Consider the following 27,716-nt stretch of genomic DNA (forward strand, 5'->3'; position numbering starts at 1 on the left):
ATGTAGATGCCAATCCACTGACAATCACACCTAACATGGTGAGAGTAAATGTTCTGTCAATATCTGTGACTTTAAAAATATAGACCTCAACAATGGAAGAACTAAATATCTAATATGTGACCTTCGCCTTTATTACTTCAACACTGTTGTCCAAATGTCATGTAGTATCATTTAGAAATGAGACATTGATAAGCTCCTCCCCACTGCATCATGCTAGGCTACAGTCCCAAAGAAAAGTCAGGGATGCAAAGGATCCTGTTGAGTCAGCTTAGGTCACCAGTAAGGACCTGAAAGTTGCCTTTGTTCTGCCTGCCTTATAAAGACTGTGGCTTTGCTTCTCCAGCACAGACTTGGGAGCAACTCCAGAGCCTCCTCCAAGATGCTGGTGGTCCTACTGACAGCGGCCTTGTTGGCCCTGAGCTCGGTTCAGAGCTCAAATGAAGGTACAGAGGAGGGGAAAGGGTGGTACAGTGACATGGGACTTGGACAGATGTTTAGGACTGGGAGGAAAGGAAAAGAATGAACAAGAACCTGAGGCAACGAATCAGGAGAATAAGTATTAGAATATTTACATTACCATTTTCCCTCTAGAACTTAGACTTTACTTACAGTATAATTTAAGTGCATAGACTTGCAAAAAAGTAACGTGAGTGCATTTGGGGAAAGACCTTTTTGGTGGTAGGTGATGGAGGGCAGTATGCTACAGTTGACAGTAGGAAACACAGGTGTTAAGTTGTTATGAGAAGCAGAGGTGAGTGATGCTAGTATTGTCCAATGTATCCCTGACTTTTCTTTGGGACTGTAGCCTAGCATGATGCAGTGGGGAGGAGCTTATCGATGTTTCATTTCTAAATGATACTACATGACATTTGGACAACAGTGTTGAAGTGATAAAGGCAAAGGTCACATATTAGATATTCAGTTCTACCATTGTTTGAGGTCTATCATTTTTAAAGTCACAGATATTTCTTTGTAGAGTACAAAGAAAAATAAAAGAAGTAAACATATAAAAGAGGTGTTTTGAGAAAAGGAAAAAGATAATAAATTTGAAACTCTATTTAAAATGGGCTTTAAATACCAGGGAATAATTGCATTTGAAAATAATTCTGTCTTTAAAGAACAACAAAAAAAACATTTCAGTGCATATGTGTGTATGCATATATACATATATACACAGAGAGAGAGGGAGAGAGAGAGAGACAGAGACAGAGACAGAGACAGAGAGACAGAGAGAGAATGCTCACAAGCTTATTCACATTCCAGTCAGAGGACAACTATTGGCAGAAAGATTTCTCTTTCTACTATGTGATTCCAGGAACTGGATTCAGGTCATCCGGCAAGTACTTTTTTCCACTGAGAAATCTTTCTGGACCTATTTCTCTCTTTTAATGTCTCACAGGCAATACTCATTGTCCTATACATAGGATTTAAAGCAGTATGTATTCTTGTTTCAATGCATATAATGCCTGTGGATGTATCATATAGGAAGTGAAATTCAGGAAGAAGAGCATAAAGAAGGTAAACCTGGGATGTTGAAATTCCCAGAAGTGAAATGAAGAATAACAGTAAGGTTTGACAGATCTAATAAGGAACAAAAGAGTGGTTACTACTGATCACAGAAACCCTTCTGGCAGCATTATCGGCAATCTTACCAAAGAATGACATTCTGTTTAGTGGATGTGAAGCTGGGGTTGAAAGTCCTCCTCACTGGGAAGCCTGCATTTGTCCTAATTAACTTTCAACTTATTTTGTGCTTATTTCCAGAGATCATCTATGAAGATTCTTTTTCGCCACTTGGTAAAGCCAGATTCATCCTCTATGGAACTTCCAGGCAACCTTTACTTTTCTCAGTATTTGGCTCTGTAAAGTCTCAGTATCATTTTGTTATTTTATGAAATTAATGTGTGAAATCTTCCCCTGAGATATATAGGAAAAATTCCCAACATTGACTCTAGTAGTACCTAGAGCAGGACTATACCTCGGAGAAGAAGAAAGCCAGGTTTTATAAAAGAAACATTTTGTCTCTTTTACAGACTGAAGCAATGTCTTGCATATGAGGGGCATATTGAGTGTCCTCGTTTTAATTCCACCATGACACTATGGGATGTTCAAAGAATTCTTCTTGCACCAGTAACTCCAAGTAGAATTATCTGCTTACTCACTAGATATGGAATTACACAGTCTCATACTCTCCCATTTCTTTTAATGTAATTTTTTCACTCAGCTCTGTAGCCACAGCTAATACATAAAAAGATACTGCATAAAAAATGCAGTGAGACATCTTTTTCATCTCTTGCCTACATTTCTTTCTTGTTCTCCACATTATTATAGGACCCTGAACACCATGATATGTTTAAGACTAGAGCATTGCTGTCACAATTTTGCTAATCTGCCAAGTTCTAACCAGCAACATTTACAAATCATTCTCTTTTCTACACTTCTGTCTGACAATTGTAAGGAACACAGTATCACATTTTATAAGCCAAACTAAAGAATAAACTTTGTCCTAAGACTGGAGACACAAGAAAGTTCATGTAATGAATTTAAAATTCAGTAAAATATGAACCAGGAACATAAAGTTGGGGATGGGGTGGTTTCTGGGGAGAAAGAGAAGGTGTGATCTCCTCTCCGTGGATTTCTACCCATGCAGAGGAAGAGCAGCAGGGCCCTGAACAACCTCATCAGAGACCACCACCTGGAGAATTTCCCCCAAAACCTTCTGCGTCTGATGAAGATGGTGATGATGACGGTGAAGAAGATGGGAATAAACCAGAGAAACCACCACAGCAAGGAGGTGAGCACCAAAAACCTCGCCCTCCTAGACCTGGAAACCAGGAAGGAGGCCCTCAGCAGGATCGCCCTCCTAAACCTGGAAACCATCATGGAGGCCCTCATCAGGGTCGTCCTCCTAAACCTGGAAACCAGCAAGGCCCACCCCAGCAGGAAGGCCAGCCCCAGAATCGCCCTCCTAAACCTGGAAACCAGCAAGGCCCACCCCAGCAGGAAGGCCAGCCCCAGAATCGCCCTCCTAAACCTGGAAACCAGGAACGCCCACCCCAGGAAGGAAGTGAGGAACAGACAAGTTCCCTATAGGCAACGTACAAGACAGATACCTTTAATGTCATTTCAATGGAACAATGATGTTGCAAATGTACCTTCAACACTCTAATAAAACAGTTAGCATGCAGTTACTGTTTTCTTTTTCTTCTTCTGAGCATGTGTGAATGAAATCTGGGGCATGTGGCCACATGCAAAGTGGTGATAGATCCATTCATTTACTTCCGGAAGGGGTCCCTGCTTCTCCCTTCCGAATCAACCAAGTATCAAACACTTCTGAAATGTATATGTGTTAAAAAAAAATACAGGAATAAACAATACCATAAATCACTGAAGTAAGAAAATATTTTTAGGCAAAAATCTTATCAGGAAAATACATACATTTATCTGAATTTAAGCCAATAGCCAAAATGAAGAGCCTGAACAGAGGGAAGAAAAAAACTTTCTTATTTTCTTTCTGTTTAATATTTTATTATCATAGTTTATTTCAACCTTTATATGATTTACTCATTTAATCCTTGATAATTGCATACATGTATGCATTGACAGAATCTGTCCACAAAACCCCGATCAATTTCCCCAGACATTTCCCACATGGTCTTCAATATCCTTTCTTCAAATCTATAACTATACATGTCTATACTATGCTATATAATCAAATATACTGCCTACTGGATAGGCATCTATCCTATTGATAGATGACAAAATACTCAAGTAATGTAATATCACCTCAATGTCAACATGGAGCCTAAAAATGTCACCTAAAGTCTGTGCTGTACACAACTGTGTCATGGAGTACTTGTTTGACTTGCTTGAGCCCTGGACTCAAACTCCAGCATATAAATATATAAATAAATCATTTGGCCTGTGAAAAGTTTCTTAAAATTTTAAGGAAACTACTTATGTTTATGGTTTCAGGTTAATACTCCCACAAAATTTTGTGGTTTTGAACAGGTCAAGTGAGCATCCACTGTTCTCTGAAGTCCATTTAACAGCAAAACTCTGTCAGCACATAGATTTGCTACTCTCCCTATAGTTGAGATAACATGCCTGACAGAAAGCAATTGAAGGGTGCCATATTATGTCGCGTTTCACATTCATAACATACATTATGATCAAATCAGGTGGCATTAATTGGGGGTAACATTTTTATGTTTTCTTTATTTTATGTGAATGGGTTTGCCTTTGTGCAAGAATGTGTCTCTCATCATGTAGTACCTATAGAGAACAGAAGAGAATCCCCTGGAACTAGAGATGTTAAGAGGTATGGCTCACCACATGGCTGTGCAGAACTACACCCAGGTCCTAGGAAGAACTACAAATACTTTTAACTGCTGATTCATCTTGGCAGCCCCAGTGAAATAGTAACTGTTAACATCAGTTCTTCGCAGTAGATTGAATATTTTCAGCACACAAATACATATACAAACTGTGTCATATTTAGGGAATATTCTCATTTTTTAAGGCCCCAGGATACCTTCCTATCTGCAAGTAGCATCAAGGCATAAATGAAGGACATGCTTATCCTGGCCTCTGATTAAAGGCTATTGTTTGACTTGAAGGAAAATATACTGTGTATCTAAGTGATTAAGGGGATGGTCCAGAAAAGATAACATTTGTCATCCCAAAACTACTTCACATAGAGACAGTGATGTATTCCCTACAATATTCACTCCGGATGGTTTCTTCTTGTTCCATCCATTTGCCTGGGAATTTCAAGATTTCATTGTTTTTTCCACTGAGTAGTACTCCATTGTGTAAATGGAGCCATTATAGGTTTAAAGGGAAATCTGGCACTAGGGAAATCTCCAAGGATCCACAACAATGACCCCAACTAAGAGTCTAAGCAATAGTGGAGAGGCTACCTTAATGGCCTTCCTTAAATTAATGACTTCCTTAAATGCCATTCTAGAGCCTTCACCCAGTAGCTGATAGGAGCAGAAGCAGAGATCCACGGCTAAACACTGAGCTAAACTCCTAGAATCCAGTTGTAGAGATGGAGGAGTGATGAGCAAAGGGGTCAAGACCATGCTGGGGAAACCCACAGAAACAGCTGATTGAGCAAGTGGAAGTACAGGGACCCCAGTCTGACAGCTGGGGAACCAGATTAGGATCCAACCAGACCCCCTGAACATGGGTGTCGGTTGGAAGGCCAGGGCAGTCTATGGGTCTCTGGCAGTGGAACTGGTATTTATCCTTAGTGTAGGGACTTTGGGAGCCCATTCCCTATGATGGGATACTCTCTCAGCCTAGATACATGGGAGAGAACATAGGTCCTGCCCCAAATGATGTAACAGGTTTTGATGATCCCCATGGGAGGCCTCACGCTCCCTGGGGAGTGGATGTGGATGGGACGGAGTGGGAGGCATGGGGGGAAGAGAAGGAGAGGGAACTGGAATTGGTATGTAAAATAAGATTGTTTAATTTAAATAAAATAAACAAATAAACAAAATCAGAAACAAAAATGTGGAGTAAAGTAATATTAAAAAGCCACATAAAGATGGAAAGCATGTGGATACTTTCTATTATTGTGTTGTCTTTGAATTTTTTTGACTGCTGGGGAAGGGACAATAGCTTCATAGAGACATTTGATTACAAATGCTGATGGATTAATCCAACCTATATATTTTGAAAATGTCTTGACTTCAAACTCTTCCTTGCCTTAAGCTCCCACTTATGACTCTATAATAATAGCCCTTTAAACTCATCCATCTGTTCTCGATCAATTTTATTCCTTGAATTCATAAGACAAAACTCCACAAGCCAATACACAGATAGAGTTTTTGTGTGATTGGGTTTCCAGCACCTTAACTGCAGAGTTAAAGGCCATCAGCATCTAGAAAAAAAACAATCTGTGACTCTCAAGACAACACCACTTTCCTGCACCTGTGAACCAGGCTTCTGCTTATGACCTTTTCCTTACTCCATAGTCTTGAGCTATGTTTTTAGTTGTAGCACTGACTCTAACCCACAGAAGAGATGAACATAGATAAGAGAAAATGCCTGGTTTTCTGACAGGTTTTGTGAGTTACCTTTCTTGATTGGTTAAACTCACCTCTATGCCTAAAGGGCAAATCTTTATCTGCCTTGCAGAATTCCTCTGACAGGGACCAACTCTCTCTCACAGACTAGTTAAATAATACAGGGTTGGGGGTCATTGAGGATGTTCCCATCTTAGAAAACCAAGAACTGGAATGCAGAATCCTGAATGTCACTAAATCCTTGAGCTACTACAACTCAATGCTTTCATCAAAGGAACAAACTGAAATGACAATGGACAGAGTCTAAAACAGGAATCACTTTAATTAAGCCCCAGAATGGAAAAGTAGTATAAAGACTGTCATCTAGTCCTCATTCTCCAAAAGAGAAAATTCTGGGAGGTTAAAAGAGTCCCATGATAGGCAGAGTTCTTGTCTCTGATCCACAGATATTCGGGCTGAGGCTTACACTAACTTTACCTTGAAATCAGCCTCAGCCCTACCACTAGTATTGATTCTACAAACTAATCTTGCATGTGAAAAGCAGTGATTGGTAAATGAAGAGGTTGCATTACAGTTGCATTCCCTCTGAATTTGAAATGCCACATTAAAAGAGAAAGCACTATTGTCCCTCCTTAAAGTGCAACACGAAGACTAAAAGGATGGCCACAAAGATTGAACCAGGTGTAAGTAGCAGGGTTTGTTCAGGAAACATGGGAAGGCTATATCCATTAGATTAATCTTCTTTTCTTCTTCCTACATTTTATAATCTACTCTGTTATAGGGTTTTTGGTTTAAAAAGTGAGTTTGGATCTCTCTCTAGCCCTGGGTGGGAAAATGGCATTCGAATCAGCCTAGAAAAGCATATGATCACTATCTAGTTGGAGGATTTCTGCTTGTGGCCAAGGACATATAATTGTTCCTCCTTTAATAACTTCTACACAGAAAGAGTCTGCCTGAAAACAAGAACCTACACAGATACAAAAGCAAAATAATCACTGCTGAACAAATAATTTTCTTCCCTGAGTCAAGGAGGAAAGTTAATAATTTGTGGAAGTTAACAATCCAAGCAATGATGTGTTAGTGGTTTGATATACTAAAGAGAGGTAGGGAAGCTTTTTGGTTATCTCTCATAGCAACATTTGAAATCTACCCCCTTCCCACATTGTAATGCCATGCCATGCTCTCCTTTTATTCATGACAAGTGTCAGTTCCTCTTTATAAAGCATCAAGGAGAAACAAAAGCAACTGAGTTAACACAAGGCATACTAGTAATATCTCCCCTTGAAGGGAAACTCATTCTCAAAAATCAATTACATAAACATTTATTAACCCTATGTTGAATGGAATGCAGCTTTTAAAAAACAAAGGCCTCCAATCCCATAAGATTTGAATTAATTCCTTGCAGACTAGATAAATGCCTACCGCTTCTCTTCAGCCGTGTGTATCTATTGCATCTTTGAAGTCTTTAGTGTTGTGATAGATATCTTAAAATGTTCAGCCTTCATAAGGAGCTGTGGGAGTGAACTTCATGGAGATTCTGATTCACTTTCTAAATTACCAAGTAAAGTGAGGAAAACACAAACAGAAAGTGCTTCTGATAGTGTTCAGTCAGTAAAGTCAATCTCATGCATTTGAATCCAAATTCAGGTGCCCAGCACTGAAATAACAGTTGAGTGCAGCAATGTATCTGTAACTGACCCCAGAGCTGGGGAGGGAAGGTGATTAAAGCCAGGCAAATTCCTGTTCTCAGGAGCAAGTCCAGTCAAACTGATAAGCCACAGTTCAGCCACAGACCTGCTCCTATTAACCTGCTAAGTGGACACAATATTAAATCAACTCCCAGTGACTTATCATTACACCCACAAAATTATCTATAATTTGCTGTTGATAATGATCAATACAAGGACATACACCAATGTTCAGATGATAAGACTGCAGAATATTCAGTAGTAAATGGGACATACATACCCTCACTCCTCTTCTCCAAAGGCTTACAGATCATTGTGGAAAGAGAGCTGTAATAGTGTAAGGACCAGAGGCCAGGGGGATGACTATAAGGAAACAGTATCTTCTGAAAACAAAAGGGCAGCTGTACATAGCAATTGACAGCAAATGTTGTGCCAGCATTTACAAGACTTGTCCAAGCCAGATGAAGTCTTGGATGGAGAGGAGAGTTGGACACCAAGTCATATTGGCAAATTTTGGCAACTAGGAGAGTAAGATGATAGAGATTTAGTTAAAATCTACATTTGGTGGCAGTGACAGGAGGCAGATCTGGCCAGATGTCAGGCACCAGTAACTTCAGAGCCTCTGTTACTGACTGAAACAGCAGTAGATTCAGATGCAGTCACTGTTATGATGGAAAAACATGAGTCAGATCCATGAGTGGAGGGCCACATATCCAGGAATTTTTGTGCAGTACAAATTGGCCTTAATGAAGAAAAATAAATGAAGATGGGTAGGAAGGGAAAGGGGAGTGTATCTGGGAGGAGTTGTGGGGGAGAGTAAAATATAATCACTCATCATATCAAATACTCACAGAGCTCATAAAGTATTTTTGAATATTGAAAAATATGATGTGGGAACAAACTGCCAAATATGCCAAGTAACAACCTCAGGCTTGCATATGCATAAACACAAAATGCATGAACACTCATGCATGTACCTGTCCAAATTATTAAATTACAATAGAAAAATATTTGGATTCCATTTGCCTCTTAACATGCCTCTGAGGTATTTGTTTATTTGGATTAACAGGCATGACAATGCCCACTTTATTTCAATAATTTATTTATTTTACTTTTGTTTCCCTCCACTCGTGTGTGTGTGTGTGTGTGTGTGTGTGTGTGTGTGTGTGTGTGTGTGTGTGTGTGTGTTGGGCAATTGAAGTTATACATATGTGGAGGTCAGAGAAGAGAATAACATAGTACATAGAACATCAGTTCTCTTCTTCTTTCACATGGGTTCCTAGCATCTAACTCAGGTGTTCATGTTTTCACAGCAAGTGCCTCTACCTACCAGCCTACTCTCCATTTCTTGTGTATAAATTCATTAGGTCCAACTGACTCATAGTCTTGCCTCTATGACTTTACTACAGTGTTGGAATGAAAGCTGCAATTGAGCTATAATAAACTCAGACTTTTCTAATTTTCTATTGCCAATAGGAAAAGAGATAAAGACAACGAGAGAGAGAGAGAGAGAGAGAGAGAGAGAGAGAGAGAGATCATAAAAGCTATGAAGGATTTATGAGGTCAGAAATAACCTCAAAAGATGAACCCCATCTTCTCTCACTAAGCACCATTGCCATGAACATGGGATACATTCCATCTGGAAATGACACCTTCCTTCCCTCTCCTGGTAGCTTATCATCAACAGCTAAAACAGCCAGTTTTGATATTACTTTATTTCAAGTAGTATAGAGTTTCAAAAAACCCAAGAGAGAGACTCCTGATGCAACTCTGGAGGTTTCGATGGAGTTCTATGGCTGATAATTTCGAAAATCTGTAATCTTATTTTCCTCTATCTCTCAGGTAAGCTTCAAGTACCGGGCTAGGAAATGATTCCTAGAAAGAAAGGAAGAAAAAATGTTGAAACAACTCATGGTAGAGGCTTCCAGTACCCTATGTCAATTTGTTACTGGATATGCACTCAGTTGAGCTGTGGAGAGAGAAGGAGCTGCAAATATAACACTGTTCAAAGATATAGTGTCTAAGGTCAGCATCGTTAAAGATTTGCTCTAATTCTCTGCCAGTATATTGAAGCCTGTATCTGAAATGGCACTAAATATCTGAGAAGTTATAAGTGATGGCAGTGAACAAAAGTACAAGTACACATTGAGCCAGCTCATCCTTGAATGATGCTTGTGGTCGATTAGGAATTTCAATAAAGAGATGAGTTTCCTTTATCTCTAAATGTCTAGGGTGCTGTGGAGAAAGTGACTAGAGGCTTCCAATGCACCTGTGGCAACAGCGTTCCCTCCTAACTTTCAAAACACTGTGCACAGACTAACCTCTTAGAAGGGAAAATGACTACAAAGAAGCTCAATGTGGAGGATTCTATGACAGTTTCTTCCCACACACACTAGATATTCAGTCAAGCACTTAAGCTGGAAAAGTGTTCTCTGTCCAAAAGAATGGTTTTGGTTAATTGGCATGTCAGCTGGACGAGAAGTTTAAAAAATAAGCCAGGGAACCCCAGCCTGTGCCTATCTTGAAAGTATTTCTAGGACAAAATTCCCTCAAAGGCCAAATATTCAGAAAAGATACAATCATATTCACCTATATCTGTTCTTTCAATCATGGGCTCTTTGGACAAGACAAAATTAGCATGTGAAGAAATATTCAACTTTATAATCTTCATATCAGAAATAAAATAGCTAGGGACAGTATTCTCCTCTTAAAAACACACATTTCTCAGTTAATTGACAATTTTCTTACCTATATAACACTTCTTCCATGTTCAGGTAAACGTGTAAGGAGATAACTAAGTTCTCATAGGTCAGAAACAGGGATCCGGCACATGCACAGACATGACCAGATTGCCTCAGGCATGAAGATACTTCTGCCTCATGTATTCACACTGGGAAAGTTTGTTGATATGTGTGAGGAAAGAAAGCACAGGAGCATTGCTTTTACTGGCAAAAGTAGACCAGGGAAGTATTGCTGCATTGTACTAATAAGATCCACACTACAACAAAGACTTTTGTTTGTTGCTTATATAAAAATTGAAGATGGGACACAGCATGCCAGAATAAGTATCTCTATTCCTGCTGCCTTTAGTTTGGGGTATAGAACTTCAAACTTCTTTTAGCACCATGTCTGCCTGCGTGCTGCCATGCTTTCCACCAACCTGTAAGCAAGCCCCAATTAACTGCTTTCCTTAGAGCTGTCATGGGCATGATGTCTCTTTACAGAAAAAGAACTTTGAGGAAGACACAAGGTGACAGATTTTCCAGATAGAGCACCATTAGAACCCATTGACAGGTGGCTTCTTGGGCAAATGTTCTGGGGAAGGAATATTGTTTTCTTCAAAATTGAAATTAGCTTTGCTAAAATTTATTACACATTGAGATCAAAGCCATAAATATTTCCCATACACTAGCTATCATAAGACAATCCTTACACAGAAGCAAAGATCATCATTGTGAAAAAGGGAAACCTTACCTGAGATCTCACTGGTTTCTCCCAGAAGGCTGGCACTTGCTGTCCCCAGTTCAGTAGCAGGCAATGGAAAAATAAACAAAATATAAGACAGGTATTGACACAAGTTGAACATAGAATACAGCACTGAGGAAGAATAAGCTTTGCTCCATAAATGCCTCCATAAATCACCTCATCATTTCCCAGAAGCCTATGTATTCTTCTTGTTCTTGATTGGCATTTCAGGAACAATGAATATCAACTCACCAGAAACCTCTTCATTAACTGTAAACTTTTCGATGTTGTATGTTTCTAGTGGGTCTCTGTCAGAAACTTGTTGGCTGTCTCTGGGTGATTTCCACAAGTCATAAGTAGATGCTTCTAGGTCAAGAGTAGATTCTTGTATCTCATGAGTAGACGATTGTAGGTTGAGAATGGATACTTGTTGGTCAAGAGTGTGTACTTGTGGCTCTTGAGTATGTGTTTGTGTGTCAATAGTAGAAACTTGCAGCTCATGAGTAGAAGCTTGTAGGTCAAGAGTGGATGTTGGTCCATCACTCATATATTCTAGTGAAATCAGATAGGAAAAACATGACTGTTCAAGTCTCCAGTGAATATGTCTCTGTCATCTCTTTATGGAAAAGCAAGGAACATCAAGTGGCTAGTAACTGTTGAGGAGTATGCTCAGCTTCCTCACCAGGCTTCTCTGGGGAATCAGTTAACAAAAGAGCAATCTTATTGTGCTTGATCTTAACCTGTCTATCATTCAAAATGGAACCGAAGAAAACTCCACAACCCACCTGATAACACTTGTAGGTTTTTGAAAGCTTCAAATGAAACTAACATTGGCTAAAAAGCAAGAATGGATGTTCCTATGCATAAGCAATGGTAGATTAAACCCAAAAATTCTCCATGAATTTCATTATTGAACAGCATATGCTATAGACCCCAGTTCTAAAACATTCCACGTAATACCCAGCCCTCGTGTCTTATGATTTCTTATCATCGTAAGCCTCATATGCATGAGTATTTTCTCTCAATAAAAAAGGTTAGGTCTTCCAGGGCTATGCAGAAGAGATGAGAGTTGCTGAGGCAGGAAAGGACAACTTTGAAAAAGTCCATGATATCCCCCCTCCCCTCTCTCTCTCTCTCTCTCTCTCTCTCTCTCTCTCTCTCTCTCTCTCACACACACACACACACACACACACACACACACACACACACACACGTCTTAAACCTTCTTCCCCAAAGTAATTAAAGTGTGTACATACCTGAAGTTGGATTGGGAAAAGAAACTGCCATGGCACACAATGCAGAGAGGATCAGGACCTTGCAGAACATTCTGCCACTGCCTCTGATGCTGTGAGGACCTCGTAGCTTGTTAGCAAGCAAAGGGCAGAATACCAGGGAGAACTTTGCTGGGCTTTTAAATACCTGTCCACTCTTTCTACTGCTGCGGGTAGAAGACTGTGTGTATGTTGTACATATTGCATAAAAGAAAACTACCCTCATGGAGTTCAAAGAATGTTCCAGGATGGAAGATTATGAAAGAGGAAGATAAAAGCAACAAAATGCTAGGCAGAAAAGTCTGATATAGTCTGTTGTGAAATCTGAACTCCAAACACTTGTGTACCAACCATTCCCAGCTCCATGGTCAGCAGCACTGAATGGCTTGGATGAAATTCCCTTTTCATCTTTCCAAAAGACAACCAACACTACATCTTGCCAACTAGACTTTCCTGAGCCCCCAAAGTAGTTGTGTGTAATATAACAAAGTCTTATAGTCCACACTGAAAGACCCCCGAAGAGGTACTTTCGTAGAGGGAGACCCGCACCCAGGAATCAGCGAGACCACGAACTTGGATGCAAAACCGCAAGAGGCTTTATTGGAGATATGGGTACCCGGGCGACTTAGCTTCTGTGAGGCCAAGCGCGCCGAGCCAAGGGAAAGGGGTCCTTATATAGGGAAAAAGGCGCAAGCTAGGAGCAGGGATTCTATTGGATAATTCTAATGAGGCATTGTACAGAGCTATTCCCATTGGTCAATGTAAATGAGGTGCTATACAGGGTTATTCAAATGAGGCAAAGTACAGAGTTATTCAAATGAGGTTAAACACAGAGTCTTTCAAATGAGGTGAAATACAGAATCATTTCTATTGGATGGTTCAAATGAGACACAGAGCCATTCCAGATCAGCATATTCTCAAGGTCTGGTGTCTGGTACAACAGACTCTGACCTTGGGGGCGGAGACCTTGGGACGGAGTGTTTCTCATCGGGCGGGGGCTCAGGGGCAGGGCTCCAGGCCGGCTCACTTGGTGTTTGTTCTCGTGCCGGCCCACCTGGTGCTCGCCCTCGTGCCGGCCCACCTGGTGCTCGCCCTCGTGCCGGCCCACCTGGTGCTCGTTCTCGGGCCGGGCGGGCTAAGGGGCAGCGGGGGAAGTGGAGGCCGGCTGGGGGATGGGGATCGGGGAAGCCGCCTACCAGAGGAGAAGGCAAACTTGAGAAAGAAAGGGCTAAGGGGCAGGGGTCTTTCAACACCATAATGAGGATATTGACTCAAAAAGAACATCTACAAATTCTCCCTGGCTGGTCTATGTAGGAAAAGTGAACAGTTCTCTTAGGAATAACAGCAACATCTAGCATTGTATTATGTAATTCCACAGCCTTACTTGCCCTGTGATTATTTTTAATTAATTTTTATTTAAATTAAAAATAATCTTATTTTACATACCAATCCCAGTTCCCTCTCCCTCCTGTTCTCCTGCTCCCCCCGCCACCATCTCCCCATCCCCGCTCCCATCCACTCCTCAGGGAGGGTGAAGCCTCCCATAGGGGATCATCAAAGTCTGTCACTTCATTTGAGGCAGGAACAAGGACCTCCCAATATATATATATATATATATATATATATATATATATATATTCCTCCATGGGGAATGGGCTCCAAAAGCCTGTTCATGAACTAGAGATAAATACTGGTTCCACTGTCAGTGGCCCCATAAACTTCCCAACCCCCAGCCCAACTGACACCACATTGAAGGGCCTTGGTTTGGTCTTATGCAGGTTTCCCAGCTGTCAGTCTGCAGTCGATGAGCTCCCACTTGCTCATGTCAGCTGTTTCTATAGGTTTCCCCAACATGTTCTTGACCCCTTTGCTCATTACTCCTCCCTCTCTACAACTAGATTCCAGGAATTTGGCTCAGTGCTTATCTGTGGGTGTCTGCTTCTGCTTGCATCAGCTACTAGATGAAGGCTCTATGATAGCATTTAAGGTAGTTATCAATCTCATTATGAGGGAAGGACATTTAAGGTACTCTCTTCACTATTGCTTATATTCTTAATTGGGGTTATCTTTGTGGATCCCTGGAGATTTCTCTAGTGCCAGGTTTCTCATTAAGCCCATAATGTCTCCCTCTATTAAGGTATCTCTTTGATTGTTCTCACCTGGTCATCCCCCAACTTGATCTTCCTGATCTCACACGTTCTCTTCTCCCCTCCCATTCTCCCCTCCTCTGTCTTCTACCTCCCTCCCCCATCCCCCCATGCTCTCAATTTACTCAGGAGATCTTGTCCCTTTCCTCTTCTGGGGTGTGGGGGGGGGGGTTCCATGAATGTCTCTCTTAGGGTCCTTCTTGTTTCCTACAATTTGGAAAAGAAGCCAAACTTCCACTATTTGCTGATGATATGATAGTTTACATAAATGACCAGCAAAATTCTATCAGGGAACTCCTTCATCTGATAAACAACTCAGTAAAGTGGCAGGATACAACATTAACTCAAAAAAAAAAAAGCACCCCTACTATATATAGATGAAAAACAGCCTGAGAAAGAAATCGGAGAAACCTCACCCTTCACAATAGCCACAAACAACATAAAATATCTTGGGGTAACTCTAACCAAACAAGTGAAAACCTTTATTTCAAAAACTTTAAGTCTTTAAAGAAGGTAATTAAAGAAGATACCAGAAAATGGAAAGATCTCCCATGCTCTTGGATAGGTAGGATCAACATAGTAAAAATGGCAAAAGTAATCTACAGATTCAATGCAATCCCCATCAAAATCCCAGCACAATTCTTCACAGACCTTGAAAGAACAATACTCAAGTATATATGGAAAAACAAAAAACCCAGGATAGCCAAAACAGTCCTGTACAATAAAGGAACTTCTAGAATCATCACCATCCCTGACTGAAAACTCCACTATAGAGCTATAGTAATTAAAACAGTTTGGTATTGACACACTCACAGACAGATAGATCAATGGAATCAAATTGAAGACCCTGATATTAATTCACACACCTATGAACACCTGGTTTTTAAGAAGAAGGTAAAATTATATAACGGAAAAAAGAAAACATCTTCAACAAATGCTGGCATAACTGGATGCTGACATGTAGAAGACTGCAGATAGACCCTGTGGTTCTTAACAGTAGTCTAGCAGCAGATATCAAATGACTTTCCCTATGACAAACCTGGAGACTAGAAGGTTAAGTCCAGATTCACCAGGGATACCCACTCTCTGAATGTTGTCAGGACCCAAGGCTACACCTTAGAAGGTAGGCTTGACTCCTGCTCATGATGACCCTCATCCTCCACAGCCAGTGTCAAGCTAAAAAGAGTTGCATCACTCTGATTCTCAGCCATGGAAGAGATACAACAAAGTTATGGGAAAACACCAGGTATGAGGGTAGCCTGCATGAGTCAGGGTTCTTGCTGAATTAAGTAAACTCTGTATCTAGAGATTAGATCTTTAGTCAGTTTGCACAAGATTCATCAAAGGGATCAACTTTCATTCTTAGGTACTTATATAGTTGTGGGATCACAGGTCACTGACTGTGTAACTTGCCCACATAATCAACACTTTGAAAACCAAGAATTGGAATCCAGGGCCCTGACTGTTCCCAACTCCGGTGGCTCCATTGCCTTCATCAAAGAAATCAACTGAAAATAACAGGAGACAGATATTAGAGCAGGAGTTGGTTTATTCATGTTTAATCAGACTGGGGAAAGTGAGGTAAAAACTGGCCTTTCTCAAATATTTTCTTCCGTTTTTCAATGAAAGGGGCTTCAGAGTTGGGAAGGTTAGAAGTTGGTGAGTAGATTAGAACAGGATCATTCCGGTGCTTGGTAGAAATCTTTGTCTCTGACTTGTTCATTAACCTACAGATGCAGGAGGATGAGGCTTGCTCTGTGTTTTTGTAGAATACAACCTCTAGGACCCACAGCCAGAGATCCTGTTAACTTTAATTTTATAAGGGAAAGCCAGTAACATGATGGAAAATGAGGGAAGCATCTAGGTGCCTTGCCTTAGAATTTTATGTATCATGTGAACAGAGAAGAATTACATTCATTAATCTTTAAAATTTTAAATGTATCCTAAAAGGATGGTTATAGGGTAGACCTAAAGGAGAAAGGTGGAAGTGGCAGGGCTTTATTGAAGTCCCTCCAAGGCCCTTTTCTCTGAGTAAAGCATAGATATGTTTATAATTTGTGTTTATTATCTGTCCTTTTTAAATATGTAATATGCTGTTACATAACCACTGTTCAAAAGAAAGGGAATGTGGCCCATCTCTGGTGATGAATGGTAGTAGTACATTCTAATGTGCTCTGTGATCATCAGATTGCTGCCTTCTTGGAGGCTTTCTGGAACATATCAAAGTCACCCCTTTTAGATTTAATCCAAGGTTCTTTCCAATCACCTGAACAGAAATTGCTCATCAGGAATGTCACATCAATTTCCAAAATACTGTAAAGCCAACATGTAGGCTGGCTCAATGACCATTGTTTTCTTACATTCCCTGAGAATGTAATGCTCTGCATTGGTCTTTTGGCCATTGTCCACACTCGCCCTGGAGAGTATCCCACTTTATATTGCAATAAACTCAGCATCTCTACCATGCTGTGTGCATCTTGTCCAAATTCACCTGACAGAGATCACAAGGACCAGGTTCCAAGTGAGGGCAAGTATAACATCCCACTATTTTGGGTTTCTTTACTTACAAGTTCACAGGTGGTCCATAATTCTTAGTAACCTCAGGGTTGACAATATTATTAAATCTCCCCATAACCAACTTTCCCATAAACACAGATGAAATGAACAGTGAGTTTCTGAAGAGCAAAGATAACAAATAGGATTTCACACGCTTCTCTTTCATTTAACTCAGCTTCTTTGATTAAATGAAACTAATTTGAGATACATATTTGAGTTCGTTGAAAATATCTGCCTGAAAAATAAGTTTTTAACTTATTTAAGCATTTTAACTAATCAGAAAATGATTTTTCAGCTCCATCAGAATAGAATTTAACTGATGTAAATTAAAATAATATATCATAGTAGATTGAGTAGATAATGCATTATATATTAGCCCCATATTATAGATATTATTTTATTTCACATACATTTCATGAAAGTGATTTGATATATCGTACATGTATGCTCATATATTTATACAAATACATGGTATTACCATAAACATTACATATTTGTATATGAGTACATATATTTAATTCATAAGGGCAATTTAAATATTTTAGGTTTGAAAATAAATTCTCCAATAAGAATAAATATGATGAACGGTAAGTTGAAATTTTGATGCAAAATTTAAAATACATATATGAACAAAATAACACCATTTAAAATCTCAAGTCTTAGTAACTAGTTCCTTGTATAAAACGTGCCTTTTAGTATTAACAATAAATCATAAGGTGCCAAAGAAACTTATCTGTCTTTTAAAATGCAGTTAACAGAATTAAATGTTGTGATGTTAGTCTTTCAATCAATCATCCATTATCATTAAAATTTTAAAATAAAGATACAGAAAATGTGGGCAATTCCATGTTTTCTTGCAGTTTTTAGCTGTCTCTTAGTACAGAAACCAGTAGCTATTCCTCAAAGGAAACAAAATTCATTTGCAAACAAATGGATTCAGTTCTTTTAAAAATGTATTTACTAAAAGCAAGTACAAATGAAAATTAAGAAAAAATCATGGCAAATAAAATAAACAGAATTATACAATCCCAGAAAAAGCTTTAAATTATGAGCAAGCAAAATAAAACTAAGATCAATTCTCAAAGAATTTTTCATGTAAATGCAAAAAGGGTTTATTGTTAATATTAGCTAAGTGTTAGCAGTTTGATGAATTATCAGTACTATTATTTGTGCAATAGTACAGAAAAATCAAATTAGTAAAACACAAGCTAAAAAAGAATATCTTAAACATTGTAGGTACAAAAAAAGAAACAGGAAGAGAAATAAACTAAATTATTTGGAGAGATGAGTGTTATCTTGCAATCTGTCAAAGAAAAGAAAACCAAAATGGCAGACAGTGCATGACTAAAAGAAATAGTAAGCTTGGAATGAATGCAACAGTATGAGTCCAGCCCTGGCCATCTGAGCAGGTGATCGGAGTATTCTACAAGTTCTTTTACTTCAACAGCTCTTCAGGTATAGCCCAGCCCAGATGTGTAGTGATATGTTATTTATAGTTTATAACAGCTTTCATCAGGTTTCAGAAATGAAAGGCATCCTCAATCTATAGAGATCAGACAGAATGGAAACACACCTTTAATCCCAGCAGCCAGAAGCTAGGAGGTGGTGGCACACACCTTTAATCCTAGAACTCAGGATTAAAATGTAGATGGATCTCTGTGAGTCCAAAGCCACCCAGATCTACACAAGATTGAATGAGTCTAAAAGATAATTACAGCTCACAGCATTAGAGGGGTATAAAAGTCAGGGGCAAGTATTCAGAGAGGTACTAAATCTCCAGCCACACTAAGGGGGAGGTTACAGTCTGAGGCTTGGTGAGATCTCATGGAGACAGGATCAGCCCATTCAGCCTGAGTAGAGATAACAAACTGCTTGGCTTTTCAGATATTCAGTTTGAAGTTTGAACCCCAATATCAGTCTCTGGGACATTTAATTCTTCGCATTACACAGCTGTATCCATCAATAACTTTCATGGAGATTAGTTCTTTGGTAGTCTTTTTGGTGGTACTTTTCCATGGTCTTAATTTTTCCCAATATTTCTGGTACTATATATGCAAGTGAAAATTATGGGCAAGATTTAGACATGCAGACAATTCTATCTTTAATTTACTTCTTTTGGTTAATGTAGTAAAAAAAAAAGTTTGTCCTATTTTCTACAAAGATTTTAGAAATTGAGAACTCACCAAATCTCTTCATGAGTCATGAGTCATGAATAGCGTGTCTGTGTGCTACAAATACTATAAACATCCTTCCATAAATTATTGGTCTTTAATTGTTTATAAGTAATAGTTTTGTAGAATTGTTTTGTAATTATGTAGGATTAATTTACAGTTTCATAGTTCAGACATTTTTGATTATATTTTTAGACTGTTTTCATATTTAATTATGTAATAATATTTTCCATTTTTCTTTTTCTCTCTCTGTGTGTGTGTGTGTTACAAGTGAAAATCTTTTATTCCTGCACAAGTCTTGTTATTTGGTGCAGCCTGCTATCAAAGTTGTGATTCCTTCCACCTAAACCAGCTGAGTTTGGGGATTATAAGCATAAACCAGAATGTTTGCTCAGGCAGACATTTAATCCAATTCATACTTATTCAAAATATTTTGTGAGGTTAGCAAATGGAGGCTGTGGTGATATCTTGCTTGTACAAATAAAGCCTGTCTGAAGGTCAGAGAATGGAGCTTGCCACTAGTTTACTAACCATAGGGCTCTGGAGGTCTAGACAGACAGACAAGAAGTGAGCTAGCTGGGCAGAAACAGGATATAATCAGGGAGACACAGGAACTCCATCTCTTGTCTGCTGAGACACTAAGGAAGTAAGGTGTGGCTAAGGCTTGCTCCTTCTCTCTGATCTCTCAGCATTTTCCTTTATATCTGACTCTGGGTTTTTATTGCTTAAACCAATTAAGAACTCCATTTACAGGAGGCAACAAGGCAAAGAGTTCAAGGCCATCCTCCAGTGCATAGCCAGTTCAAGCCGAGCCAAAGCTATGTGAAACCTTTTCTTTAAAACAACAAAAAGTAGACATTGTAACCAGTACCCTCTCTAACTCAGAATGAAAGATTTTATTTACAATTAATGGAGCTAGCTTTGGGGCATACCTTCTAGAACATAAGTTAACCAACTACTTCATCCTGGAGCAACTGGAGCCTCACACTTAAGACATCCTTGTTCCACCTATTGCAATGTGTTCAGGTTAAGGGAGCGAAATTTTTCAACTTAGAATATATATTAGACCAAGACAGGACATGGACTAAAGGAAAAGCCTTGGAGATATAAACATAATTTTCAAAATTTCCTTGTTTTTTTTAACGAAATTTTACTGAGATTTTTTTAAACAAAATCATAGCAGGGATGGTAGCCGGTTTGTAGTGGAGATTTCCCCTATATAGCAAAGCTCAGAGCCCAAGGCAGTAAGAGGAGACTCATAAATGCTGCTTAATGTATCTCAACTATACAAAGCCAAAGCTTCAGCCAACTGGAGGATCTGGCAATATTTCACCTCAGGAGGCAGAATCAACTTTTGGTTGTATCTTGTTACTCTGAAGTCTTATAAGAAAAAAACAATTAATATACTTGCTAAACCAGATCATAGAATCTCTTTATTTGCATATCAGCAAACACACCTGCCTTCAGTAAGTGTTATAAATTTAGCTCCATGAATTATCAACCTGATGCAAAGGTGTTGTTACTTAGAAGTGGCTTTTATGAAGCCTCCAATGTTTTTTTTTGTCAGAACTGGATTTTCTCTTTGGTGTGAAGCACTCCAGTGTGAAACCATACATTGAACAATTAATATCTGTTTGATTTTCCAAAAGTCTTCTAGAAACCTGTTTATTCACTGTGACAGATTAAAAAATAGAACAGCTGGATTTTGCTTCCACTAATATGGCAAGTACGTTTGGAAAAGTTTTAATGACTTGAACTTTCAATATCAACAGCAAGATTTGTGGGAAATGGGTTCATTGGGTTAGTGATGGGTGCTGACTGGATCAAAAGCAAGACTATCCCCTTTCTTTAATTTATCCTCCCATGTTTAGCCTTCTCCAGAATCAGTGTGATATGCATAGTCTTTGAAAACAACAATCAAATAGTATACCCAGAAATACTAGCAAGGCATCTGATCACGGAGGTAGTCGGTGAATTAATCAGAAAGTCAGCAACTCCTCAGCGTCTTCTGTTTCTTTAAGCTACTCCAATTTTCCCATCCTTCTTTCTCTGGCTGAATCAGAGAAAGAACAAAGCTTTTCATGCCATTCTAGTGAGGTTCTTAGACTCTATTTTTCAGTTCTTGAGACCCTGTTTGTTTTATTTCGGTAACTATCTACAAATTGGAGGAAACTCTAGTGGGAAAACAGATGTGTACAAAAGCCAGTACTTTGGCCATTGTATTTTCCCTAACTTGAGAATACCCATGCCTCTGCTGGTATTGCTCATTTCATTCCTTGTTAATCTATTTCCTGTGGAGACACACCAAGTAGATGAAGCACTATTCTCGAGATTTTGGAGACCTCAACACAGAATTCATGTGAGGGCCTAGAATGCTGTAGCTTCCTTCATTTTCCTCTTAACTGTGCACTATTTGGACACTCTTGATAATTTGGTTCTACTGCACAAGGAGGAACCTCACAAGTGTGATCATCACTGAGCTGGTGATGCTGCTTTATCCTATCATCCACCCTATGAACTTGATTCTCAGAAGCAAAAAACTGAAGCAGAGGTCTCGACAGCTGCCAAGGCAGACTAAACAGTACCTCAAGAGAATATAATCTTCAAAAGTGTGGAGAAAGGTGAGGGCAAAGATTTGTGCTCCATGAAGAAGAGGCTTCCTGGAGGCTTTTAAGGAGATAATTCATCCTCTGAAACTTCCACCATTACTGTCACCAACTTATGCCAAGGATTTTTTTTTAAAAAGGTTTATTTATTTATTATGTATACAGTGTTCTGCCTGCTTGTATACCTGCAGACCATAAGAGGTCACCAGATCTTATTACAAATGGCTGTGAGTCACCATGTGGTTGCTAGGAATTGAATTCAGGACCTCTGGAAGAACAGGCAGTACTCTTAACCTCTGAGCCATCTCTCCAGCCCTGCCAAGGATTTTTAAATACATCCATAAACACTAGCATTTCTATAAGTCAAAAAATTCTGCAGACTGTGAAGCATCCTAAGAAATTTGTCATAATTAATGCAACTTAGTTATCACAAAATTTACTTGAATATCTGTTTTTGTTAATGTTTTCAATAGTGATTATACTAAGACTCGTGATAGCTTAGTGACTTCTCTGTTAACATGCAAGCTTTGGGACTCAAATTCATACTTTTGATTTAAAAATTAAGTGTAGGCAAAGAAGAATGAATTATACTTTCCTTGTGAGCTGCAAACTATTATTAATAACAGCAAAATAATTAGTTGAATAATTTCATATATCTACTTCATGGAGATTTTTATTAAGGATTTAAGCTTTTTGTAGTTTTATTATTATTTTATGCTTATTTGTGATTTCTTTTAGGAAAGGGAATTGGCAATTTCTTTGGTTCTTATTGTTGCTTATTTGTTTTTTTTATCAAGATTGTATATGTGTGTACTTTGCCTACAGATATGTATGTGCACTATATATAGGCCCAATGCTCATGATGACCAGAAGAGGCTCTTTGTAAGCAGCAAGATGGCTCTTAACCTCTGAGCCATCTTTCAAGCCCCCATTGGTTAGATTGTTTTTTGAGAAAGAGTCTTATTTTTATAGCCAAGATTACCACAAACTCATGAATGTTGTGATTTCAACTGTCAACCTGACATAACCCAGAATCACCTGATAACAAAATCTCAGCAAGGAAGTATATAGATCAGGATCCTCTGTGGGCATGTTGATGAGAGATTGTCCTGATGGTTAACAGGTATATGAAAACCAAAGCCATTGTGAGTGTCACCAGTACCCAGGCTACATTTCCTGAACAATGTAAGATAGAGAGCAAGCTGTAAGTTGGAATTTTAAGCCAAATAAAACTTCAAATGAGGCTTCTTTCCTGTGTTTTTTTTTGTTTGGGGGTTCATGTGTTTATCTATTTAATGTATTTTGTTAAGGGTGTTGTCCCAGCAATATAAATGAAACTAAAGCACCAAACAAACTGTATGAAGATTATGGTGCATGCATCCGAGTTCTTTAAATGAGCAGTAGATTTCCCAAAGCAAAATAGATTAATTATCAAAGAAGCATTATATATTGGTGTGGAGGAAATTTATCCCATGGGGATATATTTGGAGAGAAACTGTATTATATTTATTCTTTCCTTTGACATACATATCTGAGAGGATCATGAGAAAAAAGAAAACAGATAAGAAAGAAACAGAGGGTCCCTTTAGAATTGCAAGTGACAAAATTATTTGCTTGTCTGTATTTCTAGCTGTCAATATTGCTCACAGCTCTTCTAGCTTGAGAACACAAGGATGACCAAAATCCATGACAGGTTTTAAATAAGTTGATTGAGCCACTTAATCTTTCAGGGAGAGGTTTCAGGCCTGATTTCAAAATTTACACTGTGGGTTTGTTGAGGGCACTGGAAATATATAGCAAGTGATAACTAGTGTTCAGGTGTCAACCCACCAGAGGAATGACTCTGTGTAGGAGGAGAATCCTATCCAGGCAAGGCCTTTGTGGAGCCACCAACGCTGGAAACTATTGCTCTTGTCTAAAATTTCTCATGTGCAAAAGCAGCTTTGGTGTCTCCAAAATATCTGCATTACAGTGTGTTATCTCATGTGATGTATATATGTAATCTCGTGATTATATCTCAATCTTATGGGCACATACTTCCATAGATGGTCAGGAAGATGACTTCTCATTAAGCTGTATAATTTTGAGATATAAAAAAATCTAGGATATTTTTCATAACTAGATCTATTGTCCATGAGGACTATAAGACCCTTAAAAGCCTGCTTTGTTCCTTTTACTCAGACTATATCAGAAAGCAACAATTTATCCTCAGTCTAAGACAAGCTACACACAATTAGTTCATTTTTACTTCAAAACCAGTTCAAACCAGGTTAAATATTTCTGTAAAGGGATCTTAAGTTAAAAACTTTACAGTTATGCACAAGGTCAGAGTTGCAGGTGTCTAACAAAGTTATTAACACATGCCTAAAAAAATGCCTGTTCCTTGATTGGCAGGTCCAGCTAATAAAAGAACTATGTTGTGCATCTTGTCTCATCAGGCCCTATACCCCCAGCCTCTGGTCACCAGAAACTCTTGAAACTTTGTGTTGCCATGGTAAACTGTTTGGCCCTTATTCTTACCTGAGGAATGTGCTATAAGCAATGAAATGTGACTCCTAAAATTTTTTATTGCCTTAAGCCTCCCGTAAAAAAAAAAAATGTTTTAAGCTAGGTTAACAGAAAAATAGAGAAAATTGAAACAGAGGAAATCTAGAAAGAATTAGAACTTAGAAGAAAATTAGAGGGCAAAAAAATAGGCAGAAGAATAAAGAACATGACTCAAACAGCACGTGTGTGAGTTATTTTGTAACCCCTTAGATTAGAAACATCCTAAATCCCTTTTGCTATACTGTGGCTTCTGACCTGAACCCTGAGGCGGTCTTGGGAACTGAACTCACAAGTTACCATTATGGATTGAGAGAAAAAAGTAAAAGAAAAACAGCAGAAGTCTAAAAATGTTTGTTTGCATTTAAAAGTATTCTCTATTCTACAGATAGCAAAGGAAAAATGTAGTTTCAAAGGAGATTCACTATAGAAAATAGAGATGATATTATAATATGTTCTAAATCATCTCCATCAAATTCAAGAACATAAATTTTAAAAATTGAAAGATAGAAGATGATATAATGAAAATGAAATTATAAGAAGGTAATTTTGTAGAATAGAAAGTTCTGGTGGCTCTTTCAGAGGAGCAGCAGATGGTAGGTGGCTACAGGGGTCAGCCTACCAGGAGGCTACTCCCTAATGGGTGAATCACAAATAGGCAAGGCCCCAAGACCACAGACTCCAAAATGCCTTCTGCTTCTGTTGTACCTTCACATATTTGCTGTTGCCATCTTTCTCTAAAATCTGGCATTTTGTGATTTGGTGTGGGGAGATCCCTACTGCCTGTAGTATAGTGTTTATTTCATGGAAACATCCCATTCTACTGGTCATTTTTACCTTTGGATTATTATGAAGATGATTTCTTCCTAAGCTGTACTGTCTAATTGATAATAATCATGTAGTTTAAATAGAATTTTCATGATAAAAAAAAAAAAACAAGGAAGTTTCACACAGCTACAACACATGAGTTTCTATTGAGAAGCAGTAGACTGTGGCTTAGGTTAGTGATTAAGAAAAACAATTGAGTCCCAGTAGCCCAGCTAGTTTAAATTCTTTTAACCAATGTTTGGAGATGTGTTCACAGGCTTTAGAGTCCATCACAGCTGAAACAGAGCTTTGAAAATAACTTTAAGTTAGATTAAGATATTTTTGTCAAATAACTTTGAGATGACATACCCAAGAAGACAATCTAAAGTTTTAGAAAGTCAGACAATTGAATGAGGAATTCGTTAAGGTCAGGGAACGAGAACAAAGCAGGCCAATTATCATTAGCTGATATGACTTTCTTGCTAGGATTGGACCAAAGATGATAATTATTTCCTTATACCCATGTTTGCCCTCAATCTTCTGATATAAATCTGTTGATGAGTAGGTATGCATTCTAAAGATTCAAAGTAGAACTGACTGATCCGTTTTCATATATAAAAGTTTAGGTATGTAATTCCGTTAAGATTTCTTATAAGATTACCTTTCAAGATAAGTAATAAAGTAATTGCTCCCCTTTTTCTTAGCTACAAAATGCAGCCTTCCAGTAAAAGATCTAACTGAGAAGAATATCTTGCTTGCCTACATGGTTAATCTATAACAAGTTGCTTGATTATGAATGCATGTGGGTTCTTAGGATAATTTGCTTTTAACTTGTAATACAGGAAATGTTTGATCATATAAGGGATATGGAAAACGTGCTGCTTTTTTTTACTTGTATTTACTTGTATTAATTGATAAACAGATGTAACCACATTGAAATTTTTATGTTGCCTGAAAGATTTTGCTAGGATATGTAAGCTATAAGGAAAAGAATAAAGATAGTGTTAAAATGGGTTAGAAGAAAAACATTAAAATAAACATAGAGTTAGAAAGAAAACATCAAAACTGAGAAAAGAAAATCATCACGGAAATAAGGGAAAGCAAAAGAAGAATAAAGAAAAGCTATGAAGGAAATCATCAAGAGAATGTGTGTCTTTTTGTCTAACTACCTCAGATAATGTTGAAAAGTCTTCCTATGTGATTCCCTCTGAGCCCTGTGCGGGAGGCTTAGCCCCTTGTAGGGAAACCTGTAGCCATGCCTGCTTAGGGGCTGGCTACAGGTCTGCCTGACCTCGCCTGCGAGGGAGTGGTCAGGGTGATGTAGAGTAAGAGTTTGAGTTGGCTGAGTTTCGCTTTCAGTTTTCACCCCTTTTCGGCTTGCGTACAGACTGATGCCACACCAGCTGGCTAGGTCGCTCTGTAAGTAAGGCTTTTCCCTATTAAATACCCTTATATTTCTACTTGGCTCTGTATTGGTAATTTCCCACTATAGCCCCTAGGCAGTGGTAGGAAAATAAACAAAAGCCCCAAACCAGATTTCAGAATTCACTAAATATATCATACACTATATTAATGAAAACATTGTGGATCAAAGTCCAAAAAAATGCTCATTTGTGAGATTAATTAAAACTAATAGAGAATTATAGAATATTTGATGACAATTAAGAACCAACCATTTGATTTGTGGAAATTTCTTAATATAGAAAAAGAGTAAAAAAAAATATATTGACTAGTTGACAACCAAAAAAAATTCTTGTAATCTTATTTTATATCCTCCCAAATTCTTACTTTCAATAAATATTTAATTATGCATTCTTTGCTAATGTAGTAGTCAATGATGTAGTAGTCAACTAACTTAAACATATATTTGTATATTTAAAAATATACGTAGTCTTGATTCCAATGTATTATTTATTACAATAAATATTTGATGATTAAAATCTTCATTGAATGACTACTTTTTTCAACTTAATATTTTTATTGATTTTTTTAGGAATTTCACATCATGCACCCCAATCATTCTTCCCAGTTCTCCCAGGTCTTTCCCCAAGGCTTGTGATCCCCCCTCACCTGCCGCCAAAAAAAAAAAGAGAGATAGACAAGAATTAAATAAAGGAAAAAAGTTCAATTTCGTGCCCACTTTTCACTGGCGCATAGTCAAACTTCCAGTAGCCAGGCTTTTAAAAAACTGAGTTCTTCCCACCTCCACTCCTTCGAAAAGCCGTTAATTGTGGAGTGCTACAATTCCTCATCCATATCAAAGTTTTAAGAGTTCTTTTCAATGGCTTTCTGTCTACGCTATTACTATTTTGGGGAGTGAGGTTATGCCGTGAGTAGGGGTTATCACAGAAGCTGTCAATTACCCTCTTTCTCAACTGTGAGTCAGCGGTCCTTTATACCAACATAAACATAGCTTCCATGCC

The 27,716-nt window shown here is 38.4% G+C and overlaps 1 protein-coding gene across 1 annotated transcript; it reads left to right on the forward strand.

Moving 5' to 3' along the window:
• Nucleotides 1-379: 379 nt before the first annotated feature.
• LOC100773254 (acidic proline-rich protein HP43A-like) lies at nt 380-3,093 on the forward strand. The gene is made up of 2 exons (XM_027429973.1): nt 380-443; nt 2,651-3,093. Exons 1-2 carry the CDS (start codon nt 380-382, stop codon nt 3,091-3,093), a joined length of 507 nt encoding a protein of 168 aa, XP_027285774.1.
• The last annotated feature ends 24,623 nt before the right edge of the window (nt 3,094-27,716 follow it).

The sequence above is a fragment of the Cricetulus griseus genome, chromosome 8, assembly GCF_003668045.3.
Source record: "Cricetulus griseus strain 17A/GY chromosome 8, alternate assembly CriGri-PICRH-1.0, whole genome shotgun sequence".
Classification (NCBI taxonomy): domain Eukaryota; kingdom Metazoa; phylum Chordata; class Mammalia; order Rodentia; family Cricetidae; genus Cricetulus; species Cricetulus griseus.